This window comes from Alexandromys fortis, unplaced genomic scaffold (assembly GCF_014885135.2).
Source record: "Alexandromys fortis isolate MF-2015 unplaced genomic scaffold, M_Fortis_MF-2015_v1.1 scaffold_14, whole genome shotgun sequence".
Classification (NCBI taxonomy): Eukaryota; Metazoa; Chordata; class Mammalia; order Rodentia; family Cricetidae; genus Alexandromys; species Alexandromys fortis.
Window position 1 is genome coordinate 7,748,115 of NW_026067910.1, and position 26,053 is coordinate 7,774,167.

The following is a 26,053-nucleotide window of genomic DNA, read 5'->3' on the forward strand; positions in this document are numbered from 1 at the left end:
ATTCTTTCTAGGTGTAAGCGAATGACTCACTCCAGGCGAAAGCACAGGGTCAATGGGAAGGGCATGGATTCTGAAGTGGTGACTTCATGTAGCTAACAGCGCTGAACATCCAGAAGCTATCCACAACCCCACAATCCCAGTGGAATAAAGCAACCATTCTTTCTACAGTTAGGGTGACTTCATCCTGTCACATGCCCTTCTAGGTTTTCCTGTCTAGACCTATATCCTCCAGTCCTCTAGTTTACCTGTAATAGAGTTACACCATTGTTCCATAGAGCAAGGCTACAGAATGACTTAACTGGCAACAGTCAGTCCTGAATGGAACAAACCTGAAAAAGCTAGGGAAATCTCAGAAAAGTTGCCATAACAGATTGGTAGACCATGTTGAACTTTTTTTTTTTTTTGCACCAAGAAACTGATCTGTAAGAAACACACAAACGCAAACGTCACCTCTACGGCTTCCCAGGCCCAGGTCCTGTACTTGGGGTCATGAGTCAGTCGCCACATGTACATGTAAGTCTCGATGACTTCTGGCCGTAAAATGTAGTACTTCTCATTCTGCCTCGTGGCAATGGCTTCTACACCACCATCAAATCGGAAAGCTTCTGGTCCCAGCTTCATGTCTAAAGCACAAGCAATCCCTTAATAAGGGTCACCTCCTGAATAAGGCTACACAGTCTTGACAAAATTGTCAAGTACTTGGTCACACTGAAGATAGAAGCAAGAGTGGCCCTTTCAAGGGCTGGTTATACACATCATACAACACACAATAGTCAATAGACTTCTAAGTCTGAGTTATCCAAAGAAATCTATTTGAGAAAATGGCAATGATTCCTTTTTTTTTCATTATTTATTGAACACCCACCAGGTGTTTATAAACTTAAAGTTTATAAAGTCCTGCAGCCATTTGTTAGGTAACTGGAAGCCCAGTGGTTGAGAGTTCTGTCACGAAAGGCCAGTTACTTAATCTTCATGTTTAAATGCTTATTTTATAAATAGGGAGCTGGACATAGCATCTCCTTATGGAACTTTTGGGAAGTTTCTTTTTGTATCAGAGCAGAGACCTTTACTCAGTGTTATTGACAGCAAATGAAACTGACTTAACTTGTATGGCCAGTTACTTGATACACTGAGATGTGTATTTTGTATAAAAGCAATGACTTTTAAGTAAAGGCCTAAGTTCCTTTAAGATATTAGCATCATCAAACTTTACCATGCTTTTCTTTTCTCCCTCCCTTCCATCCTTCCTTATTTTGCTTCCATCTTTCCTTCCATTCTCCCTCCCTCACTTTCTTCCTCAACCTCCTTCTTGTTGCTCATAGCTATGGAAAAGCTCTTTATTGCGTACAATCAAATTATGGGGGAAATGGACACCGAATGAAGAACAACAAGTACTCACAGGTGCGATTGTAAGATTCATGACAGGTGCGGGCAATTTCAGCTCCAAGTTCAAGGTAATGTTGGGCCCGGGCTTCTGGAGCGCCATCTGCCCCAAGTGCAAACATGCCCCCTGCGAAGCACGTCAGGTGGCCCATTTTGTGTTCCAGGAGGCCCCCCTTCCACTCAGCGATGTACGTTAGTCCCCCGCTGGACTTGCGGATCAGGTGAGTCTCAATGGCCTGGAAAGAAAACATTTTTGATAGTCTGTGATTTTTCTAAAATTTATAGTGAGTTCTATATTATCATGGTATCATCAACTATTTGCTTTTCTCTCATCTTTTTCTTTATGAGACATGGGTTTGCCACAGACCACTGGTTACCTTGAACTCATTATGTAGGGTAGGCTGGCCTCTCACAGCAATTCTCCTGCCTCAGCTTCTTGAGTGCTAGCATATAGGTACGTGCCAACGACACTCTCAGCTTTTACTATAATTAAAAATGTATGTATCCATCCATCCATATATATAGAAAATACTACTTGCTATTTGAGTTTGTTGTCACGAAGCTAAGCTGATCTGAAACATTACTGCTTTCTGTGTTCCATCCTCAACTCCTGCTTCATTTATTTACCTGGTTAGAATCTTCCCTGTTGACCCAGCCCCAATGGCTTTGTTTGGCTGCATGACCAAACACTTAACAATTCTCATTCACTAAATGCCATTCCCTTCTCACAGAGAGGACACCGAGGCCATGTCTGAGTTGATTCTGTACAAAGCTTGTGTCCCACTGTAGATGGCGAACAGAACATGCTAGGGTCTTAGTTCGAGTAAGGCGGCGTTACTGTTTTCTCCCACATAGGCTCGAGCAGGACAACAGAATGGCAAAGATGGGTTGTTCTGGAGTCAGATTATATGGCTCCAAATTATAGCTCTGACACTGTCAAGGAATGCTGCAGGCCATTTATTTCCTGTATCTATGTATCAGGGTACTCCTCATCCATAAGATGGGAACAATGCTCTCTGCTGTGAAGATTGCGGCATTTTGTTTTTAAAAGAAGTCTGTATTGAAACTAGGAAGTCACTTATTTACATCTCTTCTGTACTAGCAAGAAGCTGATTGGAGGGTTTGGGGCGATGGTTCAGACAGGGAAGCTGGCAACAAACTGGGAGTGGTGGCGCTTGCTATAATCTCAGTGTTGGGGAGGAGAAACGCAGAAAAGCCTGGGCCCTGCTTTGCTGGCCAGCCTGTGTAGCCTCACCAGTGAGCGCCCGGCCAGTGAGAGACCATGTCATACACAGACAAATGAGGTGAATGGCTTCTGAGGAATGACCCCTGAATTGACCACTGGCTTCTATAAGCTCACATATGCACCCACACATACAGAGAGAAATTAAGTCAAGCTCTTCCCCTGTTTATTCTATTAAGGAATATATTACTGTATAGTTCAAATTTTAAAACAAATGAAAATATTTAAATCTAGGATAAAAATAACATTTACAAAAATGATTTATGTGACAAGATTTTATTTATGTCCATGAACTATTGATACTATCAGAAACTAGATTAGAATAAAATAAGCCTTGTATTTAAAAAGTCGAAACGTCTGAGGCATGTTCGAAATGACTAATTTCCAATGATTTTAGTAGAGGACGATCCGCACATCGTGACACAGGAGGGAAAGGCTCAGGTGGGATCTGCAGCGAGCGCTGCTGTCAGGAAAAGGAGGGTTTTCAGGACGCACGTTGAGAAGACAGAGAAGAAGGATGAAAAAATATGCTGACAGATGAGACCTTCTCTACCTTTATTAGAAATAAACAAATGAAAGCAAGACAGTAAGAAATAAATGAAGACTGCTGTGCTCATTAGCTGTGCTTAAGCTAATTTTATTGATGGTTTAGTTATTACATTAATATTTCATTCTCATTTAATGCAACTGAACATCTTAGCTATTTACACTTCTCATAACACAAATTGCAATAAAGTCCTTCAAGCAGATACTTGTTCATCACCCAAGAAATTATTCTTTCTACATGGCAAGAGTAATAGCTTTTGAGCACAGATTAAAGAAACATTATTACCCTGCTATGGAGAGCGAATAAAGTACTATATTATTTTCGCATGATTCTGACCAACTCGCTGCCTCCTAAAATAAACTCGGATGAAGGTCTGCGCCCAAAGCCATGGTTTTGTGTGGAAATGGCAAATTGTAAATATACCCTAATATGACGCTAATAAATATTTTTTGGGGGTCAAATCTATAGGGAACTGACTGGAGAAAAGAGCATGATATGTTCTGTGACTGGATTCTTCCATATTTGTATTAATTTGGTGAGGCCTTTGAACTCCTAAATGATCCATCACCTACCCACATATCTTGCCCTACTATGAATTCTTAGTGTTCAGGGAGGGCCATAAAAACCAGCTGAGACATCAGAGAATTGTATAGTTAAAGCACACTGCATGACATCCTATCTGAATTCACCGAAAGCTAAAACTGAGTGACCACATTCCCAGTAATTTTACAGTTCAGAACAATAGCATATAGCATCCTTCTCTTGATATAGGCAGGTTTTTGGTTTTGTTAAGTTCTTCAGGCTGCCCTTGAACTCTCCAAGTCAACTGAGCCTTAGGCCTCAGGTGTATATCTCTGCCCCTGACTCAATAATCTTAAAAAAAAAACATGTTTTATTTATACTTTGACGTTTCATACATGTGTGTAATGTATTTTGATCATATTGACTCCCCAATTCCTTCAAGTTGCCCTCTCCCTCCCTTCCCTTCTTCACATCCTCTTTAAGAAAACAAACTAATAATGCCCCCCACCCCACAAAGTCCTTGTATAAGTGGCTGTGAAGTTATCCCCTGGAGCATGGGCAGCTACCAGTGGCCACAACCCTAAAGAAAACTGACTTTTCTTCTTTTTCCCTAGCCATCAACTGTCAATAGCTCCTCAGTGGGAGTGGAGGGCTTCTATGCCCCCTCCTAATCCACACTGGAATGTTTATGGTATGCAATAAAGTACAACTTTGGTCAAAGAGATTCTGCTTTGAAGACAATACTACTTTCAAACTCAGAACTTTGGTTTTTTTCTAACTTTGCTCTGCAACTTGAAAATATAGAATGGGTTGAAAATGTTTTCCCAAGTAAGAGTCACAGGAAACACTTTGCTGCATTTGCTCTTAATGGATTTTCCTGTCAACTATTTGTCTAATAATGGTTAGGTGGGTACAGTTCTAGAAACTGGGGGAAAACACTTCACTGTTTCAAAATGGCTTTTCTTGGAAGTAAAACAGAGAAAACGTCTACTAGGATGGCAATTAAGATGACACAATGCAAGCCCGATTATATTGAAAAGAATTCTTCAGATTAATACCTGAAACTTCCCTGGGAGAAGGAAAAGTGAACCCTGATTAGAACGAGCTCTCGAGTGCCACCAAATGAGGACAGGAGCACAGGGACCACAGCCTAGCTTGCATTTGATGCTCATCTGGAGCCTAAGGGATTTCTGATGCCTGTGTGTGTGAACTGAGGGTTCTAGTTTGCTCTCTGAAGCTCTCAACTGATCTAGGGAGGGACACAACAGAATGCTCAATTCAGCTAGCCAGGTCAAAGCAAGCTACCATTATATTTAAATAAGCAAATCACCCAGACCTATTAGAGAAGACAATACTTTTAGGATAAAGACTTAAAATAAGTGGTGTCACAGGTTTCTATGGCCAGTCCTGTGCCTGAAATCCTGGCACTTGGCGGGTAGAAGCAGGAAGACCAGAAGTTCAAGGTCATCCTTGGCTATGTAGGTTCCAGATGATCCTGGGATACAGGAGAGTCTATCTCAACTCTCTATTTCCAAGAAAAATAATTTTTCCTATAAACCAATAGTATCAATTATAAAAAATATCCTGTGCATTTAACAAAAAGTTTTAAGTTTCTGTGGATTTAGCTATAATTTTATTAGATCTCCGGAGATGGGTTCAAATAGCAGAGGCACTGGAGTGTCAGTGATCTTCAGCAATTTTAACTTAGTCGATTTTTAGAGCATACATCCAGGACTTCTTCCCTAATATGTAAAATGTAGCTATAAGGAAAGAACATCGTCCCATTGCTCAGGGAGAGGGGTATATTCCAAGCAATGCGCCTTTCAGCAATGCCACTGTGTGGACGTAACAGAGATGCCCGCGATGATGCTATGAGATAGTATCACCTTCGTCTTCCACATGATCTGCTGTTGCCTGATTGGAAACTGGTCCACGACCGCCTTTCCTCTGACAAGTGGTATGTAGCTCAGGCTGACTTGGAATTTACTATGTAGCCTGGTCAGACTGCAAACTCAAAGCAGTCCCTCTGCCCTCCACCCCCAGTTGCTGGAAGCCCAGGGTGTTACCATTATGCCTGGCTGGCTATATGGCTCTTAGGGGAGATTAGAACCATACCTTCCACTGCTCTGGTAGAACTAAAGGCCAAGTATGGCTACTAGTGCCATAATTACACTGCGACATGGAGCTCTCCCAACTGGAAACACTTTATAAGCCACTCACGTTGTATTCTATTCTTTTCATTAAAGTTTGATTAATATGCAAGTTGCACGTTAGCGCTGACTAGCAAAGACGATGTAAATCTTGGCTTACCTGAACAGCATCAAAATACATCTTCTTGGCTTCTGTGTCGGTCTTGTCAGACATTAGCCAAGCCTTGAGCAAATATTCATAAAAGCTGTCTCCAAGTCCTCCCACTGACACATGATCTGAAAAAGAGAGGGAAATGGATTTCAGGGTGACTCAGCGTTTAATTCCGATAAAGCGGCAAAATCATATTAGCAGCTAGGATTTGAAGCCCGTCAGCTGCAACTCAATGGACCATGTGAATTCCAACAAATCCAGGTTTCAGAAAGAGCTGAAATGAGCAGAAGGGCCGTGAGGTCACGTGATGTAGCTGTACTAGTCACCAGGGTGCCTTTGCAGACATGACGAGAAATTATGTAAAGTCACTTCAAATTCAAATCACCTGGTTCTCTAGTTAAAACAAAGAAAACCGGATTAAAGTGTTCCAGAGTCTATATTTAAATATTTAAAATTTAGTTTAGATCTGAGTAAATAAGTAAATATGAAACTCTGCCAAAGCTTTAGGCATTAAAAACTAAAGTTGTTAACAAACAATAAAGAGGCCTTCTAGGTTCATGCCACTTTTAAGACTATATGGTAATTCTTTTGGTGTCCTAAGTCTGAGGGGAAAAAGCTGATGGGCAGGAATCCTAAGAAGGAAGAAAGCAGAACTATTTGTCTTCCCACACGTCAGTCCCACAGTACACCCCCACTCCTGACATATCAACCCCACAGTACACCTCCACTCCCAACACGTCAACCCCACAGTACACCTCCACTCCCAACACGTCAACCCCACAGTACACCTCAACTCCCAACCCATCAATCCCACAGTACACCTCCACTGCTGACACGTCAACCCCACAGTACACCTCCACTCCCGACACGTCAATCCCACAGTACACCTCCACTGCCGACCCATTAATCCCACAGTACACCTCCACTCCCAACACGTCAAACCCACAGTACACCTCCACTCCCAACACGTCAAACCCACAGTACACCTCCACTGCCATTGACGATGCTCGGTCTACTGCAAAGACCATGTAGTATGTCTAGGTGTCCTCATCCTCACCACAAGAAAACGGGTCATCTAGGCCAGGAGAAACCACAGTGTGTGAGCCATTGCACTCCACGGGCCACACAGGGCCCTACGTTTGGATGTTTGCTTTTCATCATAAAACATCAAGTATAAATGAAAGTATAAATAAAAACATCAAGTATAAATGATTTTAAAAACACATCTGCTTCAAAAACCACAAACACAATTGATTTGAAATACTATGCCCAGCATTGAGGGAACTCGAACATTAACAAAATGGCCTTTCAGGGTTTCATAACACAAAGCTAAATCTAAAATTAAAAGTCTATTTCTTGACTTGGTTGCTCAGGAGTGCTTTAGTATATCTCTAGGTATAAAGAATTGTTCAGCCGCCTAGCCAACAACTCCACTTTGAATCTGCATGGGTGTTGAAAATTGAATACACCAGAAATTAAATTTTTTTCCTTTCCTTTTCTTTTTCTTTTTTTTTTTTTTTTGGCTTCAACTTCACCTCCTGCTCAGGTTTCCATCCTCCCATTCATATACACCGGAATTCAGGGGAATCAATGAGACTGGTATGGAGCTCAGCAGGCCACTTACCCAGCATACACTAGGGTTCTGGGTTCAGTTTCCTAGCAACACAAACTTCAACAAAATACAGTCATTAAACAGTCATTTGACAAATTATTTTCTTTGACTCTGCCTTCCCACGAGCAGTGGGTTCTGAACTCTACACTCTACACTCTATCCCTCCCAGGTATCTTTAGAATCCCTGCTCTCCTCTGTTCTTGCCACTCTGATCCTGGCTCAAGCCACTACTACTTTTGTCCCAATTAGCCTGAACTGACAGCTTGACACAGCCTACGGACACCTGAGAAAGGACTCCCAAATGAGAGACTGGGACATTGCCCAGGCCAGACCGACCTGTGGGCATATCTATAAAAGACTGTTTCCATTATTAGTTGATGTGGGAATGCCCGCCACGTGTGCTCTACCTCTCTAGGCGGCTGGTGCTAGGCTGCGTAGCTCAAGCCTGGGAGCGAGCCAGAAAGCACAGTTCCTCCACGGTTTCCGTTTTAAGTTCCTGCTCTGACTTCTCTTAATGATGGATTGTGGCCTAGAAGAGGGAGCCAAACAAAGCCTTTCCCTCATGAGTGACTTCAGGTCACAGTGTTTCATCGCAGTGACAGGAAGGACACAAGAACAGTTCCTGCTTGTCGGCCTGTCCACTGCAGTGGCCAGCTAGCTCATTTCCTGGCTATTTCTACTGAATTTTAGTAAACTTGAATAGCAAGGTCAGTTCCTGATGTGGGAGTGTCATATATCAATCTGTTGATTTCATTGGTTAAGTTATAATAAACCAACTGCTTGGCCTCAGCTTAGAACATAGATGGGAGGAGTAAAAAGAATAGAATTCTGGGCGGAAGAGGAAGTGAGGTCAGACTCTGCCCTGCTTCCAGAGGGACCGGACAGACGCCATGCTCAGCTCTCCCGGGTAGACGCAATCGCTCTGCTCTCTGAGGCACACGCGATGAAGATGGATGTAGGCTAGAATCTTCCCGGTAAGCGCACCTTGGGGTGCTTACAAACATCATTAGAAATGGGCTAGTCCAGGTGCGAGAATTAGCCTGTAAGGGTTAGAGTTCATGGGCCAAGCAGTTCTTTAAATGAATACAGTTTGTGTGTTGTTATTTCGGGCATGAGCTAGCCAAGCGGCCGGGGTGTTGGGGACGCAGCCCCGCTGCTCTTATTTCAACAAGTTCCTCAACTGTCCAGACGCTCAGCAGCACTCTGCAGTCTTGCCTGCTGTGCTGGACAGGAAGTCAGCATGTCCTTCGCTCCAGGAAGCATGGACCTCTCTCCCTCCACACTCCTGCCACCCAGCCTCCTCACAGGTCAGTCTGGTCACCACGAACTCAAAGCCCTTCAACCCCGGCTTTCTGGGGACCAGGGAGGACTTTATGATCCCACTCTTCTTCCCGCCATTGGCCGCTTAGACTCTGCTCACCTGTCGTATAGACCTTTGGATCCTCGAAATGCTCAGCTTCCATCTATCTCCCTCAGGGATTCTGTAGGCCTTGTTTACTCAGATTTCATATCCAGGGTCACACAATGTTTCCTTTAAGAGACCGTCCCTGAAAACCTCTCAAGGTCGCCCTCCTTCACAAGCTTTTGGATGGCACACTTTTGCCGTACGTTTCCTTCCAGAATGTGGTCAAAATACCTTGCCTCCTCACCAAGTCATGATCTATGAGAGCAGAGACAGGCCTTTACCTTTCTAATCTACAGTGGGCCCTGGAACGCTTTATACCCTCAATACTAAGTGATGTCAATGATCCATTGTCTTGTACATCAATGTTAATAAGGGCTGTACCTCTTCCAATTCGTATGGCTTGATTTTAAGGGTTTAAATATGCAATTTTCTTATTACAGAATCCAGAATCGCAGGAATTAAATTTTAGGGAAAATATGTTTTTAAAGTTGTAAGTCTGATTTCTTAAAATAGCAGCACATGACCTTTACAGCTTCCTAAATAAATTACCACAGAAACCTCTGACATTTACAAACTAAATAGACTAAGTAGGATCTCATCAATAATAAGTCCTGCTGTTGTAAGCATGACTGTAGGAGACAAACGCAAGTGATGCATGGCAAAGCAAATCCCTGTCCGGTTACTGTCAAAATAACAAGGCCAAATGAAGTTAGAGGGAATGATGGCCACGGTCCAGACATGCCCTTCAGAGCCAGAGCAACGAAAGCGGAAAGCTAACAGCCAGGAGCAGCTTGCTATTGCCCCCTTTGGCTAGAATTTCACAATAACAGAAGAACAAACTTGGGTAATTTTAAAGAAATAATAAAACAAACAGGGGAGGATTATTTTAGAGAAGATGGAGTTATATAGTAATATATTTATTTCGGTGAATTTTGGTGTTAATTTAATTTTTTTCTGGCTATCAAAAAAAAAGGTACATCATGTTTTGACAATTTAGTATCTCATTATTGAGCTTCCCCACGTCTGGATGACAGTTTATGTGGTACCAGACTTCTCTGTAAATTCTTTGAGGCCAGAATTTTTAGGAGGACATGACCCCTGACTCTAGAGAAAAATTTGGTATTTTCCTGCCTCACAGTTCTCACAGAAATGAGTAGTTACTCAAATCTTTTGTTCTTCTCTAAAGGGGTAAATTGTGGCTTTTTTTTTTTTTTTGATAGGAATAGGTCCCATAAAAAAGATTCCTAAAAAGAGAAAACTAAAACAAAATGACAATACAAATAGTAAAAGAATCAAGTACAGGAGAATCAAAATTATTAATAATTTTCCTTATTTTTTTAATCGGCTTTACATGAATCTGAATTTATCTGTCCAAAGCATTATTTCAGTACTGCTAGTGACACACAACGCACGAGCGTGCACGCACAAGCACACAGATGCATGGTGCCTCTCATCTAGAGCAATGGTCACAAAGCCTGTTTCTCCCCTGTGCATAGGCTGTGATGCTTTTTAGCCAGATCTAAGAAGCAGGGACAATTGTTTACAGAAGAGTAAATAGAATTATTGCTGAAAGGGTAAAAGGTCAGATATAACACACAGGGATATGCAAAACATTCAAGTAAATGATCACCGAGTCAGTACAAAGTACTGTGTTCTGGGTTAGCAAACAAACCCAATGGTAAGCTTACCAACTTTGAAAGCTTTGTATCCCTAGGAAGCTGGGTGTGTGTGAGTACCAGGAAGGGGACCGTGGGTAGAAACGGCCCAAAGTGTTGTGCTGGAGAGGAAGACATAGAGGTGTAGAGGATGCTAACCAATTCCAACAAGAGCCTGGAAGAGGCTTCTGGAAGAAAGGGCATGAGGTCTGGAGCTTAGTGAAGGAGCTAAGTAAAAAAAGCTGAGGAAATAGTATATAAAAGGCAAAACAAAACAACAAAACCCACAAACCCCCAAACCAACCAACTAACCAACCAACCAAACAAAAAATCCTCCAAAACAAACATACAAACAAAACCTAAGATCTAGAAATACAAATAGAAGTATTTTTTATGACTGGAACACAGGATGGAGGATGGGAGAGAGCAAATTTGAGACTCATCAATCCTGCTTGTTTTTCCATCAGAAAATTGGCTGATAAGCAATCCAAATATAAAAGACTCTTTGTACCAGGGAACAGAGCCAAATCTACAGCATATGGGTGACCAAGACGGTGAAGGCAGACGTACCGGAGTAACTGCTTCCTAATATCCCTTTCCATAGTGATTTCTAAACCCCAAATTAAAGAAAGGAAGCCAGAAGCCAAAGAGACCTTTCTTAAATTTTTGGGATATGAGGTGAGAAGAACTCAGTTACCCTTTTAGAAAATTCTACCTAATTGTGCTCTATCTACATATTCTAGTGGGCCTCAGACATTTGATGTTAATCTTCGGGCCCCTCACAATCTTAAAGATCAATGAGTACTAGGAAAAGGTGCTCATCTGAGTAGTATCTATCAGTTGGGGAATAGTATTTTAAGGTGTGTGACTTTTGTTCATGCTGCATTTGTTTAACGCTGTGAAGCGGTGTTACCATGCCTGTCTAAAACATCTGGTGGTCTAACAAAGAGCTGAATGGCCAACAGCAGGGCAAGAGCAAGGATAGGTGGGGCTGGCAGAGCGTATAAATAGAAGGAGAAACAAGAAAAAAAAGAGCAAAGAGAGAGTAAGGAGAGGAAGATGCCAGGGGCCAGTCTCCCTTCCAAACAGCTAGCCATGAAGTAAGAAGGCAAGTATGATGTACAGAAATAAGAAAGATAAACGACCAGAGGGAAAAGGTAGATGGGTTAGTATAAGTAAAGACAAGCTGACTAGCAACAAGCCAGGCTAAGGCTGGGCACTCATAACTAAGAGGAAGCCTCCGTGTGTGTGTGTGATTTATTTGGGAGCTGGGTGGCGGGCCCCCAAAAGAGTTAAACATCCCACAACATCTGTCAATATTAATCATGGTGGAAAACTGAAACAGAATTCAGTATCAATTTTGTTGATTCATTAAAAGTAATAGTTACTACAACAAATGGTATGTTTCACAAAAATATTATTTTACAAATGAAACAAATCAGTGGGAAGAATGACACTATTTTACATTTCTTTTTTTTGCCAGTCTCCTGAATGTTTGCTTTACTGCCTGATGCTCACGTCTGATCCAGGTTTGATCCATGGGCATACATTGCTTTGGCTGAAGTATACTAAGAAAAGTCAAGCCTCACACAGTTGTACAGCTGGGATGGTATATCTTAATCATCTCTTCAGGGGCTGGAGATGGAGCTCGGGTGGTAAAGTGCTCATCCGTTCATCATACAAGAATGGGGACCTGAGTCCTCTGAACCCACATTTCAAACGTTGGGCATGGTGTCACCTGCCTGAAATACCAGCATGGAGAGAGCAAAGACAAGCATGTCTTGTCCCTGGCCAGCTCAGCTAGCCTAGCCCAGGAATCCCAGGCCAGTGAGAAACCTGATCTCAAAAACCAAGGTGGATGGAATCTGAAGAACCTAATCTCCGGCCTTCACCACACACACACACACACACACACACACACACACACACACACACACGCACATCTGGATGCATGCACATGAGTATAGTCCCCCATGCACATGTAGTTATTTTAATATACATTTTTGATAAAACAACAAAATATAACGTGGTGTTTAAAAGGTTAAAGTGTTTTTTAAAGACTAGCCACAATGTAGGTTATAAATTATACCTATAAACTTTAAAAGATCAATTATTTTATATGTTGGTATGAGTGCTTGCATGTATGTATACATATCATGAGGAGGCCCAGTGTCCTCATTAGCCAGAAAAGAAGTGGATCCTTTGGAACTGGAATTATAGGCAGTGTGAGTTATCAGGTGGGGGTTGGGAACTGAACCTGGGTCCTCAACCATCTCTCCAGCCCCTCAGTAAACTTTTATACGCTGTTACATTAAAATCTATCGACTATCCTGTACTTTTAGTGATTTTTTTTGTTATGCATGATTTCATAATAGCAAGAACTGGTTGTTTGGAAAATATTGATTTTTTTCTGACTTATATAGCTATGCCATGTTGACATATTTTATTACATAATAAAAACAAAGAACACCTTCGTTAAAGTCACCGCCAATATTATCAGGAAACTAATGGAGGCAAGCTCATGGTGAGATACACAAGTTTTCTAAAATTCTAATTTTTATTTAGAAACTCAAAATTTACCACTAATGCAAACACCATTTTTTTTTCAATCTTTCAGAACACCAACTTCCCAGATCTGAATAACAAGCTGATTTTAGTTGTATTTTAAAGATGGCGACTCACGAAAGATAAGCATGCCATAGCAAGCAAGACTATTAGAAATGACGTAATCTTGGAACACAAGATTTCCCCTCACACCCCAGGTTATTTCTCATCCTGTATCAGAAATGCTTCTCTGTCCGTTCATTTCCTGACGCAGAAAGTGACTGTGATGGCTACTATTGATGGTGGACTCAGCCAGGCCTAGCGTCACATAGGAAACCAACCTCTCAGTGCATCTATGAGGGATGCACTGAGTTTCTAGATCGGGTTAACTGAAGTGGAAGACCCAAGGTACTGTCCTGTGGGGAGGCTTCCAGAATGACTACAGAGAACAAAGAAAGTGGAGCATCTCTCCCCCTCGGATGCTGTCACAAGCTCTTGCCACCATGAGAGATTATACTCGTGATCTATGAACCCAAACAGACCCTTCCTTCGTTAAAGCTGCTTGTGCCAGGTATTTGGTCACAAGAGTCGCTCACGTGATTCTACGGCCATACAGATTGTTGTCTACTAGGATCAAAGTCTCTCCTCTGCTTTATCAAAGCATGTGTAAGTGAAACTGGTATATTTAAATTATGATAGAAATCACAGTGAGCATTACTACCCTTTGGTGTCTGTCTTGATTCTCTTTACCAGTTTCCCCACCACTGCTCACTCAATGTAAGTGCAAACATGCACAGGAAAAAGGCAAAATGCCCCAGTATTCATAAACTCAGGAAAGGTGCCCAGGATTTCCAGTGACCCGGAGACCACACTGAGTGGGAGGCTCATTGGTCTAAGGTGACTAGACCCAGGCTCTTCGTAGTGATTACAAACAGGAGACAAGGATTTAGCAAGATTTTTTTTTCTTCTTATTAACTTGTTCTTTCAAAGAAGTACTTCTAAAAGAATAGTGAGACCTAATTATCTAAGAATATGATATGTAATATATAAAAAAGCCAGAATTAGAGTAAAAGTTCAAGGCAGTGTTACTACCTCCACCATAGCTAGATGTCTCACTTGCTTTCAATTGCTACTTAACCTTTCACATTCTTTCCAAATTAGTCGGAGAGCATTTCTTTTTACAAATTCCAAGCCTTTCTACCTCTGTTGAAAATCATCTGAAGTGCGGGCTGCTGGCATTAGACGATCTTGGTGGACGCTTGTTTCTATGCTAAAGGTAAGTCAAGCACAAGACCTCTTTATCTGGTAGCTTAAAATTATGAAGAGGAAGACCTCTGTCCGTGGTTCTCCTTTCCTAACTCCCAGTGGAAAAGGTCAGAAGTCATCTAGCTCTGGGTAGCCGCATCACTGGCGTCAGCACAGAAGACCCTGCTTTCCCTCTAACCCCAGGGCAAGCCTGAAGTCCCCCACCTGACATACACTGGCCAGTTCTTCCTTTTTCTGACTAAGAGTTTCAAATATGCTTACAGTAATGTCGTCAGACTCATGGCTATCAGAATACGAGCTGTCTGGTTTCCTGGCAGCAGTCTGTCTGAGGCTGGTAACGTCTCACTTCCCCCTGTCAACGTTCCTTAACAAGAACAGCACGGTGCTGGGCCCCCAGAAGAGAGAAGGATTGCTCAGCTTTGGACTTACGTTGACCCCACTGTCCACTACTGGGGTTCAGATAGTTAGGATAAAGGCCTTCTGGTTTGTCCAGCTTGTTCAGCACTGTTCGAATATTCATTACCTATAAAAGAAGGGCAGTGTTAGTGTGAAACCCTAAGATAAAGTTCTTTCTGTCTTGCTCATTATTATTGGTATTATTGGGTCAGGGTGGAAAGAAAAGTCGATAAAAGGTTTCAGAATTAGGAACGTTGTGATTGTCTTATTGTTACACAAAATGACAAGTGCATATAGACATATCTATTGAGAACCCCAGATCCCAAGCGGAGACCACGATCTATATAGTAAAGCAATATCAATGTATAAAACAATTAACTACTTGTTTGGAACTGGGCATCTGACTAGGATCATATGGAAAGTAAATATAAATAGTAGGTCAAGAGACAACCACTGCTGGGGGTGGGGGGAGAAGGGATTATGCAAAATCTTCTTCATTGAGTTCCACCCCTCAGCCTTAGTGCAAGGGTATTAGGAGTTGGGGCTCTGAGGGATATTCATGAGGGCAGAGCCTCTTTGCTACCTTTGCCGCCTGCGCCTTGGCAGAGGCACACAAGAGGCCTAGGAATGAAATCTTCCTGACCCAGATTCCAGCTGTAGACCTGCGGGTGGCCACAACATGACAAGTGAGGTTGTTATGAGCTGCTCCTCTAGGGCGATTTTGGCTGTAGAAGGGTGAGTTCACTGGGGCAGAGGCTAACAGGACAGAACCTGATGGGAGGGAGCATGGCTGTACCATGGTGGTCAGGGGGTCTGGGAAGGCTGCGGTGTTTGAGGAAAATTTGAACAAAGTGAATGACAACTCTTTTCTTTCAAGGAGTTTTGTTTAAAAGAGGTAAGAGCTAAAAGCCAAGTGGTGAAATAAAGTAGTTTGGATGGATTTGCTTCTTACTAACAAATCCATTCCCCTGCCATGGCGTATTTGTATAACACTCTAACCTCTTACAAATTCGCTTCATGCACAGTATACACTATTACATATTTTTAGATGGAAAAATTAATACAAATAAGTAACTTATTTAATGTCCAGCAAGCCCCATGGGGGAAGGCAGGCCCTCACACCATGAGTTACACAGTATCATAGAGAGATGAGGTTGACCACCTGATCAAGGGAAATCAGGCTTATTCCAGAGCTTCCCGCAGTTACACAGACCTAGTTCCTTTCCGCTCGCTTTGCACAAGTACTCTCAAGACTCACCTTTTCAGCGAAGATGGGGTTTCCTGATAAGTGGCTCAAGTGCATGAATTCCAAATGCAAAGTTCCAAATTCTGCCAGGATACTGCTGCCCCCGGAGGCCCAGGGCCAGTTCCGTCCAATGCCACTAAGGAAGAGAAGACACAGGAAGACACCGGTCAGGTGAATTCCATTTTTCAAGGTTCTAAATGGCCCAAGTGGCAAAGCTTTAGATATATTATACATTGTTTTCTCAGAAGACTGGTTTTAAGCTTTGACTCCTATCTTTAACCTGAAAATTGTGTTAAGTCAGAAAGTCACTATGTGTCCATGTGACATATTTTGGAACCCAGGTGCTATGCAGCAATATACATATACTCTTTCAAATACTGCCCAAACACTGCCCATGCCCCGTTGCCACATACAGCTCTTAAACATTTCAATGAAGATTTCAAGCGGTTTTAGATATTTATATTATACTCAAAAATCTATTTGGATAGGAGATGCATTTCAAAGATTCTTTACCTAAGTACTTCTGTCCTTCTCCAAATCCTCCCTCCAATTCCTAGGCTGAATTCTTACCCAGCAAGACATCATCCTGGGCCCAAACATGAATTGCATCTTGAGATATGACCAGACTCTTGGGTATGTGCTGTGTGACAATGGTCTATACCCTGTCAATTGCATTTTAATAAATGCTGATTGGCCAGTAGCCAGGCAGGAGGTATAGGCGGGACAACCAGGCAGCAAGTAGAGATAGGGCAACAAGAACAGGAGAAGTCTGGGAAGAGGAAAGCTCATTTCCACAGTCGTGACCCAGCCACAGAAGAAGCAAGATGTGACTGCCTCGCTGAATAAGATACCAAGCCACGTGGCTAATATAGAAATGAATAATGGGCTAATATAAGTTACAAGAGTTAATAAGAAGTCTAAGCTACTAGGCCAATCAGTTTATAACTAATGTAGACCTCTATGTGATTTCTTTGAGACTTAACAACTGTGGGAACCGGGCAGGACAGACACCTTAGACAACAGGCATGGTTTGTTTCTGGAGAAATACTTAAAACTTCAAAACGTATATGATAATTCAAATAAAGAATAAAGTCAAATTCCTGAATGACAGTTCATATTCCTTTGTCTGCAAATGCACATCTAGGTTTTGGTTCAGACTTAGGTTTATTGCATATAATTTGATACGCAATAGTGACTGTGAACGGCACACTGAGCCTGCAAATTGCCCACCTGAGAGACTCTACAGAGCAAAAATAGGAGGCACGTATTTGGGCAGAAAGAAACTCCAGTATGGTATGTAAATGCCAAGGCAAAGGCGAGAAGAATTCCCGGAGTGTCTTGCACGAGGATCTACATTGCAGCATCATAGGCACCACAGGACACTTCCTCTGGGAGGAGAGCCCAGAGTTGAGGCCTAAAGGATAAGATACTGCGAGGAAAGAGCAATGAGGAGGTGAATCTGGGCATGTGCCCACAGCAGAAGGAACCAAGTGCAGAATCAAACAGACACTGCAGATCGAGAGAGAGGTGGCAGGCATAATGGCTGTCGGACCTGAGCCTGGGACCAGAGGTCTGCTGGAAGTCTGATTTCTCTCTTTTTAACACAGACTCCTTTTAAGTGCTTTTCTCGGTGCCCCCTAATCTTCTAAGCTGCCTCCTTTTACGTGGGTAAACGTTCCGAGGCCTGTCACTGCCTCTCATGCCAGGCTGTTGAAGAATGTGGAAACTATGGGGAAACTCTGGGCTAAGCCTCACTCCTATTCTCTTTCCCTTTGGAGTCAATTTCAGGTTTTGTTTTAAAGCTCACAAGTATGGTTGATATACCTAATAAAAGGGAACACAGAGAAGTGAAAATCTTACATTCATCCATTTTAGACAATGTCCTAAATTTTTCAGTTATTGGAATATGAGCTAGGCTTATTTTATAGTTAGTTTAATAAAAGGGATGTTGAATTACCCGAATGGAATGAAAAGCTACCTTCGGGCTTTGTTAACTCACAGCCAGAAAGTCAGTGCCTGGAGCCACTGGACATTTCCTGTCATGATGGATCAACTGATTTTTTTCTACACATTTCATCGCTAAACAAAGTCCATTAAGCAAAACTCCAAAGTCCTTGGTTGTGGAGAAGTATTAAAAACTAATAAGTCCATATCAGGATAAGATAGACTGACAGCTTCATCCCGGAAAAGGAAGGAAACAGGATGTAGCACTAAGTTCAGCCTACCTCCCGAAATCTCAGGAACTGGTTCTTGTCAGCAGAGGAGATTAGAACATGTGCATACTCAGAAGTGCTAATGAAACAATCTAAGGGCACTTAGATAAAACTCAAATTTATTTAGTATCCATACATTTATTTCTAGTAATTTATGTGATGTGTTAAGAGAAAACTGGAGACCCACTGAACCTTTTTCTGGTGTTCGTGGAATAAGGAAAATCACGTTCTTTCCTTTCTCCGCTGAGTAAGGAGTAAGAACATGAGAAGCATGCATCATGCTAAGAGAAAGGCAGCCGGCTTTAGGATAGGTGTGGATGCGGAAGAATGGTTTCGAGTATCTTTCAGCACCCAGAATTAATGTATTTCAGGAAAATTACCTACAAGATGAATTGCTGTGCGATATCTTTACAACTGGGAAGTGGGTTGAAGAAGTCAGAGAGGGCACAACTCAACCTAGATCTCATAGACAAGTCTGCAAAGACCAGGAGATTGGCCTGGAGAGGATGGAGTTGACAACACGTGACAGTGACCCACGTAACCCGGGAGACACTTGCTTCCATTCTGGCACACTATATACTGAATCAAACCCAGATTTTTGTTATTCAGAGAGAGGAACAGAAAACTTCCTAATGTTGTTTCACTTAGCATTTTTTTAAAAAAAGGACCTAGCCTAGATAGATAAGGAATTCACTTTGATGATTAGACTGACCTTGAACTTGTGATCCCTGTTCCCCAAATGTCTGGACTGCAAGCACCCACCACTACACCTAGTTCTTAGGTCCTCTTTGTTCCAAATTCTGAGTCTACGGATGAAATGATGCATTCATAAAGCTAAAATTCCTACATGGACCATGGACATTTGTTATTACAATATGGAGGATGTGAGAGGAGATGAGTTCACGGAGAGGTCTGCTCTCTTGATTTGGAGGTCAGGGTACCCTGGGTAGGCTGCTAGCAGAAACCAAGTATTCTAGACCTTCAGTTCGGAATTACTCTCATCTCTAGAGTGGGGGATTTAAAATGGGTATTTTAGAGGCTGCTGTGATATTCTTTATCTGGCTTGTTTTACAAACATGAATAATATTCTAGAAAAATATGTTAAAGACAAAATAACAGCTTGTGTTAAAAAATTATTAGCACCAATAGACAATCCTGAAGGGGAGGGCCATTTAAATATTTCCAACCTTGTTATAATGTCTACATTTTAAGTCAAAATGATGAGATGGTGTGTAGAAATGTATACATAAAAAGGCAGCTAACACGGTCTGGGCAGCTGCCAAAGGTTTGGTCCAATGTAGCCTGGGGCAGAATTCGCAGCCCCCGTGTCACTCTCGAGTCACATCCTTCCATTTGCTCCAGTGTCTAGCTCCTCCACTATAAACAAGAATATTACTTAATACGTGTGTTTCAACTTTTACTTAGCTCCAATTTCCAATATTCTAGTAAGGTCATTATTATTTGAAAATAAAACTTAATCATACAAATAGTTGATTTCAGCAAGTGAAAATAGAAAAATCTTAAAGAAGAATGAACTTATTGGGTCCTTTGGAAAATGTGGAATTTTATTTTCATTACAGAATTTCTGTGGTTTATTAGCAGTGGCAATACACCCTGGCTGTATTGTACTCAACGCATTTAAGGGGGATTATTTACTGACCTCGTTCTGATGCTTGGGAATAATGGGCAGCAGGGCCAGAGGCAGGAGCCACATCACCAATGGCCCCATGCTAGTCATGTCTGAGCCCCATGGGAGATACGCTAACTCTTCCTGGAGCCTGAAATGATGTAAGTAGGTGGAGGATCATTCTGAATTGATGGTCTATCCTTTCAAATAATCTCAAATGGAGGTAACCCGGGCAGTATATGTTATAGTCGCTGCCCAGAGATAATTTGGATCAGTAACACAGATAGTTGACAATGTAGCAGGATCAAATACAACCAACACAGAATTTATAGAGCTGAAATAATTCTCTAAAACCAGCAGATTAATGTACAAACAAAGCATTAAACAGCAATACAGTGTCCATTATTTATGATTTTCAATTTGCCCTTCCTTGAGGCTTCCTAGTTTATGTAAAATGGAAAACGATGCAATTTTCATTAAAAAATGAGAACTAAAACCCATAATTTTTTGTGAGTATTCTTGCCTGAATGGTTTCTGATTAGCTGATCAGTGAATAAACTTTCTTTAAATTAACAGTCTATAATATAGTTTACTCCTTGGGGTTATGGAATCATCAGTCTTTGGAAGAAAAGCTCCCCACATCCTATATATTACACTAAAGCCTCCCTCATGCATGCAAATGGAATGCCCTACAGGGATACTGAATTCAAAAGAGAAAATTAATCTGGTATTACTCCTTTTGGACTTTTCGCCCAAATTAGGAAAGAATAATTAGAAATTTCATCAATGACTGTTTTCATTTAGCTTTATCCCCAAAGCTAATCGATTTAGAGACGTGTCCATTTCGACTGCATGTACCGATGCCTACTTCCTGCAAAGGTCTGAAGAATGCTGACAGCTCGGTAAGAACTGCATCCAGGGGTTGCCATAGTAACTCAGGTCAAGACTGCCCCGAAGCCCATTCTAGAAACCCCAGCGAGGGCCACCCCTCAGGGAAGGGTGGCTGCTTAAATCTCCCAAGAATTTCCACAGAAGACTTTTCACAATGTCCACCACAACACTTGAAACTTGCTATTTTCTGCTCAATGGCATCAGATACAACTATTTTAGGTTGTTTTAATTTATTCTGATTCCTGTGACTCTTCTTTGTATCTCGTTATCTAAATTTGGGGCTCGGAATGGTAAGTTTCAAAGACTGAGCAGCTGAGGTGCACTTCTCAAGTAACCTTATTCTGTGATCCCAAGACACCATCAGCCTTCCTTTTCTGTTCATCCCCTGGGTAGGATCTCATTGCTAACTGCTGTCAATTGACAGAGGAGTAGGTGAATTCAGCTGTCTCTGGATTCTTAAGTGGACGGTACATCCTATTATTGGGTTCCTGGAACACTATAAGGGCTACTAGACCTCACGAGAAGATACTTTGGTGCATGTAGGATGTATGAGTGAGCATGCATATTTCTCTATTTTAAAGAAAACAGAATGGTCAGAAGTGGTGACACACACTTTTAAGCCAAGCACTCAGAAGGCAGCGGCAGGCAAATTTCTGTGAGTTTGAGGCCAGCCTGATCAATGAGAGCTAGTTCCAGGAATGGTACCAAAGCTACACAGAGAAACCCTGTGTTGAACAACCAAAAAAAAAAAAAAAAAAAAAAAAAAAAAGAGAAACAAAAGAAAAACAGAATCATATTCTTTACCTTGCTTCAAGTACCCCTCTATTGTATTCCTTTCATTTTTTATGCCAAATGATGCACATGCTTGTTTTTTTCTCTTTTTTACATACTTGTTTTTGTTGAGTGTAGTTTCTTACTGAGCGTATATGTTATTTATCAACATACTTATCTAGAGACAAGGGCTCATTGTGTAAGTTTGGCTGGCCTGGAACTCAACTGGTTGGCCTTGAAGTCAGATTTACCTGCTTGTACCTCTCAAGTCCTGAGATTAAAGGCTTATGCCACTACTTTTGGCTTGTTTGACTGACTTAAAACACACACTAGCAATGGACACTGAAGCACAGAGCTTTTATTTCCTGCCACTGTTACCAATTCAACAATATGTGTAGTTGTACCTTTTTACACCAACTCATTTCCAGACAGAAATGGCCACACAGCCTCCACCGGGAAGATGGTAGTTTAATCGTCTACACTAAAAAAGGACTGATTTGGGAATGTGTAGCCGAGGTGCAAATGCCTATCTTTATGTCCTTCTTGTCACATGGCGAGAAATGGAGAGCTCATGGGATTTCTCTCCTACATCTGTTGAAAATCACGGCACTAAGCCTTTAAAGTGCAGCCGTTAAACTACACTGTCACTGTATACACCTCGGAATGGGACAGAAGTGTGCTCCGGCCCATGCAGCCTCTTACTCAAGGGCTTGTGCAGTCAACCCCTGAAAATTCGCGCTTACTTGGATTTTTCCATACAGTTGTCCCGCTACTCTATTTTCCACACACCACACTTCAAGACAGAGAAATGGCCATGAGATTTGGCAATGCTTGTTCACCCGAGGGTCAGCTGGGGGATGAATTGTGAAATTAGCTCAGATTCCCGGCCGCTATCCACTCTCCAAATTCTGTAGCACGGTTGTCTGTCATTGCTATAGTGGACAACTTTTCACTGGGGTGTGTAGTCCATATAATTATGAAATGCATCAATCCTAAAAATGTATGAGCTTCACTGTGCTATTCCCATATGTGCTTTGATCATGTCTACCTTACCCCTTAATAATTATGGATATTTTACTTGTTTCACAAGAGTTGAAAGTCTAGCATTATTTGCCTTAGGATAGCTGCAGCAATGGAGCAATTACTATTGGAAACGATAGCTATCCGTTTTGCCAAAACTAATGTTAGCCTTTTGCAGAAAAATCTGTGACCTATCGGTACAGTATTAAATGACATTATTCAACAGGCTAAAGAACAAACACTTGCGGATGTCCCTTGCCAAACGCAGGGACAGAACTCACTGAGAGCATACTCTGCACCAGTTAGTGGGTGGTACATCGTCAAAGTCTGTGGAAAATGTGCCAAATATTGTTAAAGTTAATCTGGCCTTCGCTGAAAACACTGAGGGTTGAAGTCTCAACCTCAATTCAATTAAGGTTTTGTCCAGTCAGAGAAGCAGAATACACAGTTTGGGGGAAATCATTTTTGTCTTTTCTATAAGCATTTCCTGAGATCTTTACTTGAGAAATCAAGTGGGTTCTAATGACCTTTTTTTTTTTTTTTTTTTTTTCCTGAGATCTTTACTTGAGAAATCAAGTGGGTTCTAATGACCTTTTTTTTTTTTTTTTATAAATGTGAGCTTTTCTCCGTGTTCTGTAAAACACCCTGATGGCTTAATACTGAACTCAGTAGATCCTCACTGTTGGTCTCTTCTAGACTTGTGGGAGTAATGGAGGAGGATTCCTTCTTAGATGCCAAAATCAGATTCGTAATAAATTGTTTTTAAGGCAAGATCAGCAAAATGGATACTAAAGAATCTATAGGGAGAAAAATGTAAATACTGTAATTACTCACTAGGTTCACAAATGATGAATTACAAAATGGCTTAAGAAAACAGATGATGTTTAGATAATCAAAACCAGTAATTAGGGTGTTCTTTTAAGCTGTGTTATACAAACTTAGACATCTCTGTTATAACATATAATGTAAATATAATTTATAATGTAAATATAACCAAGAAAAGAACTATCTTATAATTTAAAATGGAGCATTTCTTATATTTGAATTTTTATGTAGAAGTAACACACAGTATGTTCATCGTTTGTGGTAGAACAAAATGACCCAGAGAGGGGCTTGCTTAGTAAAGTGTTTGTCTTCTGAGCATGAGGACCCAGGTTTGGACCCTCTAGAATGGCATAAAAAATTGGGTGTGCTGATGCATGCCTTAACCCTAGCAATGACAAGATGAGAGGTGGAGCAGAGAGGATTCCTGGAAGCTGGTTGTCCGGCCCACTTAGTCTAGTCTACTTGAAGACCCGATCAATGAGAGACTTGTCAAAAAAACTCACAGAGTGGCTGGAACTCACAAGAGGAGTGATACCTGAGGTTGTCTTCTGACCTACACATACACAGAGACACACAGACATGCAGATACACACACAGGCATATACACACAGACACACGCACACAAGATGGGGAAGATAGATATTGAGAGCCGCCTACAATTTACACTTTGGAGGTTACTGGGATTTAAGAAATGGTTTGGCCACCAAAATTTTAGACAAACACACTGAGACACTGGGGATGTTCTATCGGGAACTCACCAAGGCCAGCTGGTCTGGGTCTGAATAAGCCTGGGTTAAAACCGGTCTTGCTGAACATAGGGGACAATGAGGACTACTGAGATCTCAGGAACAATGACAATGGGTTTTTGATCCTACTGCACCTATTGGTTTTGTGGGAGCCTAGGCAGTTTGGATGCTCACCTTACTAGACCTGGATGGAGGTGGGTGGTCCTTGGACTTCCCACAGGGCAGGGAACCCTGATTGCTCTTTGGGCTGACGAGGGGGGGTGAGACTTGGCTGGGGGAGGGGGAGGGAAATGGGAGGCAGCGGTGGGGAAGAGACAGAAATCTTTAATAAATAAAAAAATTACAACAAAGAGTAAAGAGGTCAGTGAAGAATATAGAGCACAATAAATACCTGTATTCTTCTCAACAGAACGGTGATTACTAGCATATAATCAATGGGCCTTGCTTTGGTACCTCCGTACATAACTCAGAGCCCGTGCTGTGGGACAGTCCGCCATGTATCACAACACACACAGCTTTGCGATACCTTGTGGGTTTAATGTTTCATGCTTTCTTTACCCCCAAACGGGAGAATAAGATCAGTGTCAGGAGAACACCCGTTTGCTTTGCTCCCCATCTCTCCTCTGCATTAACATTCTCAGGACAGGTACCCAAATTTAACAACTGTTGCATTTATATATGGCAGTCATTAATCCACTTCTAATATAATAATCTTTAATGATTTCTATGAAATATAAGAAGCACTTCAAGCAAGATTTATTACTCACAGCTAAAATATTTTCTATCTTTGTATGGACAGCTTACATGTTTAATTTATACGTTTACACATTTTCAGTGATTAAATATTCTTCATGTTGGAAAATCATTAAAAATGTAATTGAGTTTCAGGAAATTCTACAAAGGAAGAATCACCAAAACATTCTTATGTGCTTAACGTTTGATAAAAAAGAAAACAGAAGGAAAAACACAAAGTCTTTGCCCTGTATTTCCTGAGAACAGAGTTAGGTCTTCATGTGACCCTAGGTAACAGTGCATGGCAAAGGCTGTGGGAATTTTGATAGCGTGGCCTTTCTCCTTTGAAGATGTAAACTGGTGATGGGCACAGAGTTTGAAGGTGTGCGGGAAGGCAAGGGTGAACTCCGAACAGACTCTCACAAGCCAGCGTGACTTCTGTATGGAGATCTTGCCTGAGAAGGCCTACTGTGAAGCAGAGCCAGAGCCAATGGGAGTCGGGGTGGGCTTCACAGGTTGGATCTACTCCTGGTACAACACAGCTTAGGATTGCAGTGAGTGCCTGGATGTTCCTTGAATGTCAATTTAAGAACAATAACGGTGTTTATGGGCTATTTTTTCCTTCATTCAAAATGAGAATGCTTTCTTAGATCCCATGAGGAAAATGTACATTCTTAGAATTTCAGATTACCTACTTCAGTTAATAGCAGAACGCCAATGTGAAAAATAGCACAATTATCTTGTAATGTGAAAAGCTACAGAGAAAATAAAGCAAGATGATGTGACGGGGCCTGACGGGCCGCTTCTGCGGGCTGGTTTGCTGGAAAGAGCCCGTGGTAAGGAGACTTCCATGCGGGTCATCGCATGGACCTGCTGGTGCAGACCTGGGCATGGATTTCCCTCAAGTCCTCGGGAGGGCACCACTGCCAAGTATAACAATGTACTGCTGGCTGGACGGAAAAAGGACGGGCAGTGGTGGCATCCGGCACCAGGGATCCACGAGGGCCGATGAAGAGACATAGAACGCAGGGCCCTGAGACCAGGGCTACATTGGGGATTTAGTCTAAGTGCCATGAGAAGTCGTTTCAAACCAGATTTTCATTTTAAA

General features: G+C 41.8%; 1 protein-coding gene across 3 annotated transcripts in view; it reads right to left on the reverse strand.

Moving 5' to 3' along the window:
* Positions 1-26,053, reverse strand: part of Man1a1 (mannosidase alpha class 1A member 1) — a 173,663-nt gene that overhangs the window by 13,159 nt on the left and 134,451 nt on the right. For all 3 annotated transcript variants that reach the window (XM_050137957.1, XM_050137958.1, XM_050137959.1), the window contains exons 7-11: positions 16,133-16,256; positions 14,908-15,001; positions 6,006-6,121; positions 1,400-1,619; positions 451-623 (exon numbers count right to left, since the gene is read on the reverse strand). In XM_050137957.1, the coding sequence (XP_049993914.1) occupies positions 451-623; positions 1,400-1,619; positions 6,006-6,121; positions 14,908-15,001; positions 16,133-16,256 (727 nt within the window). The remainder of the gene's footprint in view (positions 1-450; positions 624-1,399; positions 1,620-6,005; positions 6,122-14,907; positions 15,002-16,132; positions 16,257-26,053) is intronic.